Source organism: Genypterus blacodes, unplaced genomic scaffold, assembly GCF_046128005.1.
Source record: "Genypterus blacodes isolate CSIRO-AG114 ecotype Tasmania unplaced genomic scaffold, CSIRO-AGI_Gbla_v1 ptg000386l_1, whole genome shotgun sequence".
Lineage (NCBI taxonomy): Eukaryota > Metazoa > Chordata > Actinopteri > Ophidiiformes > Ophidiidae > Genypterus > Genypterus blacodes.
This window is the reverse complement of record NW_027467165.1, coordinates 7,002-20,734: the sequence shown is the minus strand read 5'-3', so window position 1 is coordinate 20,734 and position 13,733 is coordinate 7,002. Positions and strand designations below refer to the sequence as shown.

Genomic DNA, 13,733 nt, shown 5'->3' with positions numbered 1-13,733 from the left:
ACGTCATGTCTCTGCTGCTTCATACGGATGGACGCTGCTTTAACCCTTCACACACTGACACTGGGGCTTGGACTGCATACATCTTGTTATATTGCGCTCAAGTGTGCCAAACTTGCAACAACAACAAATAAAGAATGTTCCGACTTACCCGATGATCCAGAGAGTGTTCTTACACTTTAACTCCATTTCGATGTTTTGGCCTTCCATGTCAGTTTGTCCTGAGTGCAGCTCCTCATCACGTGTTGCTCTCTTAGTTCAGCTCATCAAAGAGAGACTTTTACAGACACACAGATGCTCTTGAAGGCCCCGCCCAAAAGGCCCACTCCGCTCTGATTGGCCAGCTGACCGAGCAAACCACTCCCCCTGACTGTGAAACCCGGATGTTGGCCAACCACTGGCTCAGTAAATACTTACTCTGCGGTCGCGTCTCACCAGTTGTGTAATGGAGTAAAGCTACACGATGACATCATCATGTGACTGTGGTAAAGGACCAATCAGGATGAAGCTTTCAGGCCAGTTAAAGACCTGTGAGTTCACTGTATAAACCTGATCTGTTTGTGTGATAACAGAGGACGAACTCTCTGAGCAACATGTGCCAGAGGGACAGACAGAGGACAGACGATGATCGTGGCCACCGGGGGCAGCGTGGGCCTGGATCACTGGGCTGTCATGGTGGATTCTCCTCTGCACTCCTCTGTGTGTGTGTGTGTGTGTGTGTGTGTGTGTGTGTGTGTGGGACAGAACAGAACGGCACAACCACAGAGTTTGACATCATATATATTTAACACACAAAGCTAGATTCATACACACACACACACAGTCTTACATTCATACAGGTACATATCAGTTTATAGGGTTTTGTTTTTTATTAAGAAAGCCTGTAGTTATATTCTCACTGTGTTATAGTGTCTGACAGAAGCATGCAGGTTCTGTTTGGTGAATCCAGACTGACAGGAAGCTGTGTGTGCAGATCATTGGCCCTGATGTCTGCAGGTTTGTGAGTTTACTGCCTCACACTGATCCACAGCTCACTGCAGGAGTTTGCATCTCCTTCTATTTGATGCAAATCCTGGACAGACAGGAGAAATGATTTGCAAACACACTCAGAGTCTGGTTTGTCTCCTACAGCAGAGGAGAGGCTTCATCCAGCCTGAGCAGCCCGGGGAGGAGATCAGGAGGTGGTGACGGCTGCAGTGTGGACACCAGGTCCTGATGCAGGAGTCCAACCATCTAACCAATCAGCTGCTCTGGCTAGCTCGCCCTCACACACACACACATAAACCGTTACCCCGGTGACACACATCAGGCCAGGAGTCTGATGAGTCGGGTGGCCGGTGCCGTGCCGCCATGGTAATGACTTCAATACGTCCAAACACCTTCACGCCTGAATATCTGGTTCCTTTGTGTGATGAGATGATGTCACCGCTGCTTGATCTCCTTCTCTCACTGTGAAAGTTGTTGCCAGCTTTTATTCAGGATCAGGATCAGGATGCTCACCGCTCCTCGTCTGTAGGCTCCATGTTTGTATTATTGCACTGTGACTCGGCCCTTTGTCTGGCCCCGCCCCCTTCATGTGTCCCTCTTTCACATTGGTCCAAAATGTTTCTTCATCCATCCTAAAATAAAATCCTTCCCCTCTTTGTGTCAGCAGAGTCAAAGTTTGGTCCTGGAAGGAAGAGTCTTTCTCTCCACAGAGGAATCCTCCACATGTGAGCGCCCCCTGCCTCTGATGTCTGTACATTACACCCCTCTGGCTCACAGCAGGTAAATATTGGGGGGTAGAATAGAATAGCTTTATTGATTATTGGAGTTATTATTTACGTCCTCATTCTCACTCTGCACCTCAATTGGTAGCTACAACAACAATTGATCCGTCCTCTGCGTCCCCCTCCTGGACCACACAGGGCGAGACATCAAACGATATCCTGTCAGTCCGTGCCGTCGACGCCGGGCTGGAGCCCCCGGTGAAGAGGGCGTCCTCCTTCAGGGGCGACGAGGTCAGAGAGTACGGCTCCGCCTCCACGGTTAGCGTGACCTCCTCCACCTGTGAGAACAGGAAGTGATTCAGACATCAGTCGGTACGTTTATCATACTGGGATGAAGTCAATACATCCATTTGTTTACACATCACTGCAACTGAAGTGGACACCTTCATCCTGAATGAAGAGGCTGAGATGATGTGGTTGTAAATCAGAGTTCAGTCAGAGGTCACTCTACACACTCAGCCTGCAGTGACTCACCTTGGTCCCCTCCTCCTCTCCATGCTGCTGTGGGCTGCCGTCAGACTCCAGCTCCTCTCCCACCATCGTCTCCCCCATCTGTCCGCTCAGCTGCCCCACGATCTCCACCTGTAACCAGGGGGAGGAGCTTCACTGTGAACATTCAGGCTGCCTGAGCTCAGACCAGAGGAGGTTTCCACAGGTCAGAGACGTTAAAGACATCCAGACATCAGAAACAACATGTTGGCTCCTGACAGCAGCAGGAGGAGAGGAGGAGCTCAGCCTCAGGTGGGTTCACACACACTCACACACATTACTGCCATGTTCAGTTGCCTCGGCAACATGTCTGATATATATATGTTGTTTTTCTGATGTCACAAGTCAATCTAAGTAAATGCAAAAACCTTGCAGATTGAAACAGGAAGTGTACCTGGTGGGCTTCAACCTGCGCTGCCCCCCACAGGTCGGCCAGGCGAGGGTGTGTGGGGGGGCCCAGGCTGTGGATGGTGCTGTTGGGCGTGGCCTGGAGCGACTGGGAGGCACTCTGGAGAGGAGAGGAGAGGAGGAGGAGTCAAAGGGGCAGAGCGGTAAACAGAGCGGCAGGTCTGCTCTGTTTCTAACCAAACATCTGAGGGAAAGTTATAATGCAAAGACTGGACATGTGTTTGATCCTCTGGATCTGCTCCTCCATGCAGAGTGACTCCACAGAGCAGCAGAGTGACTCCACAGAGCAGCAGAGTGACTCCACAGAGCAGCAGATGCACATGGTGTCAAAGTGTGTGTCCCTCTGGCAGAAGCCTTTAAAATTCCAGAATGTAAATTGAGAGAAAAGCAGGAAATAGTCTTTGGCTGTCACGCATGAAAGAAGACTTGACTGAATATATTCCCCCTCCTCCTCCACACAGCTTAGAGCTCATGAGCTCATTCCCACTGTGGGTCTGGATCACTACACCTCCTCACACACACTCTGACCTTTACAAGTTATTATTTCATAAGCCTCAGATCTTTAATAAGCTCAGAGACGTGCTGAGGCCGAGGAGGCTCCTGGTGTCGCAGCTCCTTTAACCAAAACAGACCAAGCTACAGTCTCAACACAGCCTGTCTGTCTGTCTGTCTGTCTGTCTGTCTGTCTGACTCCAGAGCTTTACTGACCTGCTGCTGCTGGTACTGCATGATCTGCTGCTGGTAGTGATGGAGCTGCTGGAGATGTTGGATTTGGTTCTGCTGCTGCAGGACCAGATGAGTCTGATGCTGTTGGAAGTAACCGCCCACTGAGCCCTCAAAGCCCTCAGCAGGCGTCACACCCGCTCCACTGCTGCCACCTGGAACCAGAATCAACATGGGCTGACATGTGAGACCAAAGGACACTGGGTCAGAACCATCACAGGGACAAGATGATGATGATGTCATCTTTCATATCACCGTCTGTGAAAGGTTACAACCCTATCTGAGTATCTGTGTGTGGCTTCATTCCCTTCATACAGCAGCTCAGGCGTTGCCTAGGTGATGGAACATGGACCCGCCTTAACGGACCTCAGTCGGATGTTTGTAGCCAATCAAGTTCTGGAAGCTCCTCATCAAGTGAACACACTTAAACCAGGACTACAGACTAGAAGAGCCCACAGAGACCAGGAGCATCCGTACCAGCAGCCATGATGTAAGAGCCTGCAGCTGGAGAGGCCACGCCCGACGGCTGGCTGGTGATTGGCTCCCAGGCGTCAGAGGAGGACAGGCAGTACAGACCCTGGGACACGTAGGTGTGAGGCCACACCTCAGCAGAGGAATGATGGAGCACCTGGTCTGGATGAGGACACACACACACACACACACACACATAAAAGAAGAAGAAACATTAAATAAATGCATCACTTCTACCTAACAAGGAGCCACCTGATGGAGTTGCTACAGTAAAAGGCGTGACATGAGAGGCAACATGTGCTGTAGAAGATTCATTTAGTCCATCCTAACAGCTTCTGTGTCCAGAGGAAACACGCTTCACTGGAATAAGAGTGATGGGGGGGGCTGGGACCGAGACGCCTCCCTGGGGACCGGGCCGGGTGGGTAAGTGGTTTAGAAAGCGGTGCCTCTGTGTGTGTGTGTGTGTGTTGCATGGTCACATATGGTCCACATATGGACTTGTGTCCTTGTGTTCACCTGCAGCCCCTCAGGGTTTGGAGGCTCGCTGCTCTGCTCAACAGCAGACGGAGCTCTTCAACCAGGAGGAAGATATTTATGTCTGTTACTGCTGCAAAGGAGGTTATATTCACCTCCACCTGTCTGTCTGTCTGTCTGTCTGTCTGTCAGCGGCAGGTCTGTGTGTGTAACAGCAGCAGAGGACCCAGATGCTTGAGTTGTGTCCAGTTTGTAAACGAGTGTGTGAGTGTGTCAGGGTGCAGATCCATGTATTGATCCTGATCTGTGTGACGGGACAGAAGCCACATTCTGCTGCAGCTGTACTTGGATCAAAGTGTCTAAAGGTGCATGCAGATGTGCTCCTGCAGGTGGGCTCCACTTCCTGCTGTCCTCTCTGTGAGGAAGAACGGCTCCATCCATCTCAATATCACAAGAAAAAGGATGAAGCACGATGTGATGAATGTGTGTGTGGTCGTGCTTCATCGTGCTGCTGGTGGCTGAGTGGAGAGTTCAGTGTGTGTGTGTGTGTGTGTGTGTGTGTGTTAGAGAGGTGGTTATATGTACAGCGACACACTCCAGTCAGTATCTGAGCTCTTGTGTAGTTGAGTTGTTGAGTATGTGAGGGTGGCGTACCTCTGCTGGTGATGCTCTCCTGGTTGACCTCGCTCAGGTGAGCTACGCTGCCCTGGTTTGATCCGGCTCCCATGCTCTCTCCATCCATAGAGTTCCATCCAAACAGAGTGGCCTCAGAGATGGCAAACTGCTGCATGATGCCTGCAGGACAGGAAGTTCAGGGAGGAGCTGTGTTCAGTCCTTCCTGCAGCTAGATAGCTCCATCATGATACCAGCTGGATGATGTGACCACGCTTAGATAAGGTCGTATTAAAGCGTGATCACTGCCTGACACAGCTCCGCCCTCACCTGCAGCAAAGCGGGCTTCCTTCTCTCCGTCACTGAGGTCGCTGTAGGCGTCATTCTCCAACCTCCTCTCCTTCTCCCTCTGCAGGTTGGTGTGGCCGGCGCCCCCCGGCGGCCCCGCAGATGGTTTGCCCCAGCTCTGCCACTCGATCATGTGGGCCACTTTGCCCTGAGCCATGGCGGTGGGCTTGGTCACCTTGTCCTTCATCGAGCGACTCACACCTGCAACAGGTACGAGCCAGCACACACACACACACACACACACCAGACACACAAACACACCAGACACACAAACACACTGTCAAAACTACATTTACCTCATGAGGTCGCCGCGCCTTCACGCTCAGGCTCAGGGAGGAAGTGGAATGATTTGAGATGATGACAGAATGTTCCTTTATGTGTGTGTGTGTGTGTGTGTGTGGCGTTAAACTGGGTTAGATGAACGTATGGCTGCATGGAGATACAGATGAGACCAAGCAGCTGCTTAGCATCAGGACTGAGTCCAAGTAGGCACCATCAGAACAAACCTCCCAAACCTAACCCACAGCCAGCTGACTCACTTATCTAAAGCTCTTATCTCTGGTTGACTGAATGTAAGTTGAGTCTCAGGCCCACAGACTCGCTCCTTATTCTGCTCTCAAAGGGAAACAAGCAGACTGAAGGAAACAAAACAGCCACTCCCATTATTGGCAATAATCACAGCCTCATGTAAACATCACTGCTGCTGCTGGAGCCTCTACTGCTGATTTAAAGGGGCGGGGCTTCATTTTTACAGCAGGACAATATGCCTCTAACTTGTCATACCTAAACTTAATCACTTAATCTATCACATAAACTTAATTGCAGAATTGAGGCTTAAATAGTCCAGAGGTGAAAGTCACTGTGCTGCATGGAGTTTGGTGCTGAGTGACTGAGCTCAGTCTGAATCCACTTGATGCAGTTTGAGTCAGTGACATTTGTGGACCTGGGAGGGTTAATTGAATTGAAGGTCGGGTGTAATTGACTGAACTAAGCCGAACAAGCTGCTGCTCTGCTGAAGGATGTAACTTTAACAGCCTCATGGAGCTTCATTCAATTATAGAGGGCCTTAGATTGGAGTTGAGTTGTATCAGTTACAGTCAGAACACAATCATTGGTCAGGTGACAGAACCCAACTATCAAAGGTCAGACATGGTTTCCTGTCTGCTAATTAGAGTGTAACACAAATGAGACGCTGAGACAAGCATGATGGCCTAAATGCTGATGAACCTATATTAATAATTAAAGCCTCTGCTCCTCTCCTGGTAAACAGAGTGGATGGATTCATTGGGCCTCACGTCATTCTAATGCTGTCACAAAGACGGAGAGAAGGACAGGAAGAGGATCATTAGGTGTCCAAATCTCTGTTCAACTAAGATCCAAATGCATCTGCACAGAAACAACACTGAGAGGCTGATCAATAAAAGCAAACAGGCATGAATCATCTGAGACGGAGCAAAGCTTTGCCCCCAGGTGCAGAAGGCACACGAGTTATAAATAGAAACTGTTTTCCCTTTAGACAAAGTGAGCCCATCTCATTTAAAAATCAAATACTCCCTGTAGAGTCTAGATGGAGACGAGAATGAGAGAGGATGAGTGTCAGAGATGAAGACGGCTGTTGGAGGCGTGGCCTATTCAATGGACCAGTCGGCTTAAATAACACAATGTACACGGCACGAACAAGTTAGGACTGACCTAGGTTAGGACTGACCCAGGTTAGGACTGACCCAGGTTAGGACTGACCCAGGTTAGGACTGGACCAAGTTAGGACTGGGCCAGGTTAGGACTGACCCAGGTTAGGACTGACCCAGGTTAGGACTGACCCCGGTTAGGACTGGACCAGGTTAGGACTGGGCCAGGTTAGGACTGGGCCAGGTTAGGACTGACCCAGGTTAGGACTGACCCAGGTTAGGACTGGACCAAGTTAGGACTGGGCCAGGTTAGGACTGACCCAGGTTAGGACTGACCCAGGTTAGGACTGACCCAGGTTAGGACTGGGCCAGGTTAGGACTGGACCAGGTTAGGACTGGGCTAGGTTAGGACTGACCCAGGTTAGGACTGACCCAGGTTAGGACTGGGCCAGGTTAGGACTGACCCAGGTTAGGACTGGACCAGGTTAGGACTGGGCCAGGTTAGGACTGACCCAGGTTAGGACTGACCCAAGTTAGGACTGACCCAGGTTAGGACTGACCCAGGTTAGGACTGGACCAGGTTAGGACTGGGCTAGGTTAGGACTGACCCAGGTTAGGACTGACCCAGGTTAGGACTGGGCCAGGTTAGGACTGACCCAGGTTAGGACTGACCCAGGTTAGGACTGGGCCAGGTTAGGACTGACCCAGGTTAGGACTGACCCAGGTTAGGACTGGGCCAGGTTAGGACTGACCCAGGTTAGGACTGACCCAGGTTAGGACTGACCCAGGTTAGGACTGACCCAGGTTAGGACTGACCTGAGGGAGTACCCAGCTGCACTTTCACAATAAGAAGACAATCACTGTTGTCTTCAACATGAGCAGCTTTCCTGCTTCTACTCCAGAGGGCCATTGGGCTCCACTCTCCTTGACCCCGTAGAAATGAACTGTGATAAGACGGCAAACCTATCAGGTAGAGTGTGTGCTGTAGACAATAGAGTGCCGCTTCCTGTAAAGACGGCGAGACGCGAGCTGCTCAATGTTCAGCAAACAGGGCAGTCACGTTGGGATTGTAGCAAATCACGTTTCCAACATGACAGTGTTTCCTGCCCTGCGGTACACACACACACACACACACACAGGTGAATAAGCCGTATGATAGTTTTGACTCGAGTGTTGAAGTACACACACACCAGATACAACACAAATATAACACAAACACGTTGAGGTGCTGCACTACAAAAGCACAAAACACTTGGACTTGAAGCACAAACGAGTCATCAGCCACACACAGACGAGTCACTGCTTCACTAACACCAACCACACACCAGCACGGCCACCACACACACACACAAGGCTTCCCAACACGCCTGTGGAGATGCTTCAATTAGTGTTTAAAGTAAGTAATTTCACTTACTTTAGTTTCTTTGAAATCAAAGATCTGATCGGATCCATCAATGACTCAGTAAATGTGGTCGTCATTGACGGCTGCTGTTGATATCAATGGGAGAGGGGGCAGAGTATTGGGGACAGGAAGGGGCGGGGCACCCACAGGGGTGGCCATGTTGGTTCCAAGCTCCTCCTATTCCTCCTCAGGGGTGAAGTCATCTGTTGAGGCTGATTGATTTACAAATTATATCAAAAGTTCAAGAATAATTTCCTTTTTCCCTGTGTTAGATTATTTGGTGTCATTGGCGTGACACTTCACACTGTTGCCCAATAAGTCCATCAATATCTGTTCAACCAAACACACCATATAACCACTAAGGGAAGAAAGCAGAATTCTCCTTAAACAGCAGGCAGAGCCAATGCAGCCCCCCTCAACAGTGACTTGACCCTTGACCTTCAGCAGAGCGTGTGGAGGCAACATGGGGGCTGTTTACCATCTAGCAGCACAGACACACACCTGACACACCTGTCAGAGAGGACTTAGCCAGGGCACCGATCCCGTAGCTGTCGTTGGACTTCCTGTTGAGACGAGGCAGGATGGAAGTCGTGTCCTCCATGGACAGCTGAGGAGAGAGGAGAGATATGAGGCATCATGAGAGGAGAGAGAGAGGGAGAGGGAGAGAGGGAGGGAGAGAGGGGGAGAGAGAGAGAGGGAGAGATGAAAACAAGTGGATGCAAAGGAGAACGTGAAAAAACTTTCATCAACTTCCACATTTTGTCACTCTGTGTGTGTTTGTGATCTAAACATGTTAACCTGCTCCTTTGAGCCTGAACTCCAGGTCCAGGTCACCATGGAGACCTTGCATTAACATGTTTCCTCATTATCCTGATAGGTTGATGCAAGGTGCAAAAGCAGCTGTGGTCGTTGTCCAGGTAACGGTTGAGGATATGGAAAACACAGGTTAGTGCAGGATGTAGAGGAGCCTTCAGCTGCTGCCTTCCCATCTCAAAGGTCCCTATTTAATGTTGCAAAGCACCGACTGATTGAACCTGGAGTGAGACTTACATTGATTCCTTCCAAGGAAAACTCGGCACAACCATGCTGGGGAGGGAAAGGAGAGGAAAGGAGAGGAGAGGAGAGGAGAGGAGAGGAGAGGAGAGGAAAGGAAAGGAGAGGAAAGGAAAGGAAACGAAACGAAAGGAGAGGAAAGGAAAGGAAAGGAAAGGAAAGGAGAGGAAAGGAAAGGAAAGGAGAGGAAAGGAAAGGAGAGGAGAGGAGAGGAAACTCTGCTCTGGATGATCTGGATCTGTCACCGTCACAGGCGGTGAAGTCATGGACCAACACTAAACCCTCCTCCAATGGACTCAGACAGTCAGGTGACCATTTAGGATCAGCTGATGCACGCTGTAAAGACGCCACTCCACCTGTGGGAGCAGTGAGGGCACGGGCTTCTTTTGACCCGGACAAGCAAAGAGTCAATAAGTTATGGATTCAATAATGTAAACAATATTACTGCTGTGGGATAGAAAGCCTGAGTGATCTGATCTCTCTCTCGCTCTCTCTCTCTCTCTCTCTCCATCTTGCTCATTCTCTCTCTGTCTCCCTCTCTCTCCCTCATTCTGTTTCTCTCTCTCTCTCCCTCTCCCCCCCTCTCTCTCTGTCATCAAGCTGTGTCCAGGTGTTAGAAATCAGCCTCAGCTTTCTCTCCTCAAGCAACAAGTAATCAGCTCTGTGGTCCATTCCCCCTCTGTGGCCTCATGTTTTTATTATCCTGTGTCAAGGAACATCCCAAACACATGAACCCAAACACGCGTGATCTCAAACACACAGAGTTGTTTTGGCCCCGAGAAAGCACAGACGGGAGCATCAGGGAGACGAGTCGGTAAATACAGAGTGACATGAGGCCACAGAGGGAGAATGGACCGGATCATCTGCTGTCACATCACATGACACCGCCACGCAGCTGAGTGACGACAACAGGCCTTTATTTATGCTGTTTTACTGACTACTGCTGTAGGGTCGTGTGTGTGTGTGTGTGTGTGTGTGTGTGTGTGTGTGTTCTGTGTGTGTGTGTGTGTGTGTGTGTGTGTGTGTGTGTTCTGTGTGTGTGTGTGTGTGTGTGTGTTTGTGTGTGTTGGGGGGGGGGGGTCACTCTTTCATCAGCTGCATCTCTTTGTCCGCCTGCTCAGGTAACCAATGGCTACCAGTCAGTGGTGACCCTGTTGCTGGGGGCAACAGCAAATCTGATGGGCCTGCACACCCGTCGATTTTTTGCTCTTGTAGACGCGCTCACACACTCACACACTCACTAACATACATCACACCATACAATACCAAACACACACACTGGGTTAGCTGCAGTGGAAGTTACATTTAGCAGTTTGTCCTCTCAGCTTAAAAATGTTCTCCAGTTTGTCATGAGGCTTGTTACCGATGGCAACGCTTCTGTGAGCGGTGAACATGAGAAGGTATACGGTAACGAAGTAGCTTTCATCTTTCAGCGCTACAATTCAATTCATTCAATTCACTTTTTCTCTCTCCATCCTCTCTCTCTCTTACTCTCTCCATTCTCTCTCTCTCCTCTCTCCCTCTCTCTCTGACTCTATCTCTCTCCATTCACTCTCTCCTCTCTCTCTCTCTCGCCCTCTCTTTGTCACTCTCCGTCCCTCTCCCTCTCTGTCTCTCTCTCTCATTCTCTCTTTCTCTCCTTTCTCTCTCTCTCTCTCCATCCTCTCTCTCTCCCTCTCTGTCTCTCTCTCCTCTGTCTCTCTCTCTTCTCTGTCCCTCTCTCTCTCTCCATCCTCTCTCCTCTCTCTCTCCCTCTCTCGCTGACTCTGTCTCTCTCCCTTCTCTCTCTCTCCATTCTCTCTCCTCTCTCTCTCCCTCTCCCTCTCTCTCTGACTCTCTCTCCCTCTCCCTCTCTCTCCCTCTCTCTCTCTCTTTCTCTCTCTCTCTCTTTGTTGTGTGTGATATTAGACTATACAAATCACATTTGATTTGATGTATGAAGGGTTAATGTCTTTGCTTAATGGCATCAAGAGCTGTGTGACCTCTGTTGACCTCTATTGGAGGCCTCAGTAGTGGTCCTCAGCAGTGACAATCAGCTGTGTCCTCCTCTCTGTGTACAGAACGATCAGTTCGTCCTTGACAGCATCATAAATGTACGTATTGCTCCTTTAAGCTCTGAGGGTTCAGCTGCACGGGGAAGAGAATTCATAATTCTGAGCGTAGGAGGCGATGATTTATCACAGTCAGACGTGTGTGCAGACGCCACTGACAGTCCTGGTGTCATCACTGTCCTTGAAGTGTGTGTGTGTGTGTGTGTTATTAAGCCGGCTTGCGTCAGAGGTTGCAGGATTTGAATTCAGCTGAGCTCTTAGGACTGAGGGAGGACAATTAGGCTGCAACATTAACATCATCCTCATCATCATCCTTTCTGCTCTGTGTGTGTGTGTGTGTGTGTGTGTTAGAACAGACCTTTCCTTGTGTATTTTCTGAAAGTGAAGGACGATGTTATATGAGCTGAGACTTATATCTATGTTACCGCGACAACGCTGACAGTGTGGGAGACGACATACGGTGACTGTCAGACCGTGAGAAGAACGCCTGGAGCATCAAAGCTCCACGACAAGCAGGGAAGAGAAAACCTCAACACACAACCACATTCACTTAGACTGTGTTCCTGCTGAGGTCATGGGTTGTTTCCACAGGCGGGAGGCCAGCAGGGGGCGTGTCTTAGCACCAGGGAGTCAACATGGCTCGTACCCTCAGAGGAAACCATTTGCGTCCAAATTCTGTCAGTTGTTAACTTTAGTCTCTGAGAGGCCACAGCTGCCCAGACTGAGCAGGTCCTCCTCTCTACAGGAACACAGAGCTGAATACAGAGAAGCCTGTCTCCCTGCTGCTGTCTCTCTCTCTCTCTGTGTGTGTGGCCTCTGAGCTCCTGTGGTTCTGAACCCAGAGCAGCAGCAGCAGGTAGAGACACGCTGGGTCAGACTCTAGTGACTCCAACATAAAGAGAGCATTTGTCTTAATGTAGATGGATCAGATCATTAAGGAGCTGCTGACTGTTCCTCCTGAATGACCTCATCAGGCAAGAGACATGAGGACAGGTAAGATCCAAACAAAACATGAAGACAGATGTTTGTGTGTCTGTGTCTGTGTCTCCAGGGTCCAGCTGAGACATGGTGATACATGAGTCCACTCCAGCTGGAGCCCAGGGGACAGACGCTCTGTGGCCCCGCTAAGAGACCGCACACACACACACACACACACACACACACCGGGCCTCCTGTCCTCTGCTCAGTCAGACCGCAGCAGGAGTGTAAACGTCCTCTACAACACAAACTGAAAGTGAGTGATAAATCAAACAGCAGCTGTCAGGTTGTGTGTGAGCCCTCAAAATAAATACAAACAGGGAAAAGAATATTAAAGCTCTGCTGTCACCTTGGCTTTATCTAAATGAGGAAGTAGATGTGAAGGTTCAGGACTTACACAGACATTAAGGGAGAAAGATAAAGATGTTTTGTTTTTTACCTGATCCCCATCTTTTCGTACCGGCACGGCATCGGCTGCTAGAGAGGTGAAGAGAGAGAGAGAGAGACAGAGAGAGAGAGGGAGAGGGAGAGAGAGAGAGAGAGAGAGAGAGAGAGAGAGAGAGGGAGAGAGGAAAAGATCACTTTATCACTGATCGTACAGGTACAAAATGAAAGAGTAGAGACAGACGAGGAGGAAGAGAGAGGGCGAGAGACAGAGTGAGAGGGTGGAGAGAGGGTGGAGAGACAGAGAGACAGGCAGAGCTTTATCACAGTCATTATACCAGGATAACATCTTCAGTCTGCTTCCTGGGGGAATATGACTGTCCAGTATGTCACACACACACACACACACACACTCCATGCTAAAATCCTCTCTGCTAAACTCTGGCCCTGTGAGGGAGCAGCTTCACTATCTAGAGCTTTACTGTCCCAGGACTCAAGAGGACAGAGTGGATGTAGACGTCAGCTGCTCTGTGACCTGTACCTCACTCTGACCTGGGGCCTGGGCCCTCTCTCTCTCTCTCTCTCTCTCTCTCTCCCTCTCTCCCCCTCTCTCTCTCTCTCCCCCCCCCCCCCTCTCTCTCTCCCCTCTCTCTCTCTCTTTCTCTCTCTGTCTCTCTTCCCCTCTCTCCCTCCCTCTCTCTCTCTGTCTCTCTCTCTCTCTCTCTCTCTGTCTCTCTCTCTCTCTCTCTCTCTCTCTCTCTCCCTCTCTCCCTCTCTCTCTCTCACTCTCTCTCTCTCTCTCTCTCGCTCTCTTACTCTCTCTCACTCTCTCTCTCTCTCTCACTCTCTCACTCTCTCTCTCTCTCTCTCTCTCTCTCTCTCTTTCTCTCTCTCTCTCTTCCCCTCTCTCCCTCCCTCTCTCTCCCTCTCTCTCTCTCCAGTGTTA

The 13,733-nt window shown here is 50.1% G+C and overlaps 1 protein-coding gene across 1 annotated transcript; it reads right to left on the bottom strand.

Annotated features, from left to right (window-relative positions):
- Window positions 1-813: 813 nt before the first annotated feature.
- LOC142989189 (uncharacterized) lies at window positions 814-5,492 on the bottom strand. Its single transcript, XM_076138621.1, has 7 exons — window positions 5,274-5,492; window positions 4,986-5,126; window positions 3,864-4,019; window positions 3,372-3,541; window positions 2,650-2,763; window positions 2,241-2,348; window positions 814-2,044 (listed from the first exon to the last, which is right to left on the bottom strand). The coding sequence occupies exons 1-7, from the start codon at window positions 5,476-5,478 to the stop codon at window positions 1,844-1,846; spliced, it is 1,095 nt and encodes a 364-aa protein (XP_075994736.1). The 5' UTR covers window positions 5,479-5,492; the 3' UTR covers window positions 814-1,843.
- Between the last annotated feature and the right edge of the window lie 8,241 nt (window positions 5,493-13,733).

Coding starts and splice junctions, on each gene's coding strand:
- LOC142989189 (XM_076138621.1), bottom strand. CDS start 5,478: ATGAAGGACAAGGTGACCAAGCCCACCGCCATGGCTCAGGGCAAAGTG. Junction 4,020..4,985: donor GGAGAGCATCACCAGCAGAG/GTACGCCACCCT, acceptor GTCCTCATCCAG/ACCAGGTGCTCCATCATTCC. Junction 2,045..2,240: donor GAGAGGAGGAGGGGACCAAG/GTGAGTCACTGC, acceptor CTGTTCTCACAG/GTGGAGGAGGTCACGCTAAC.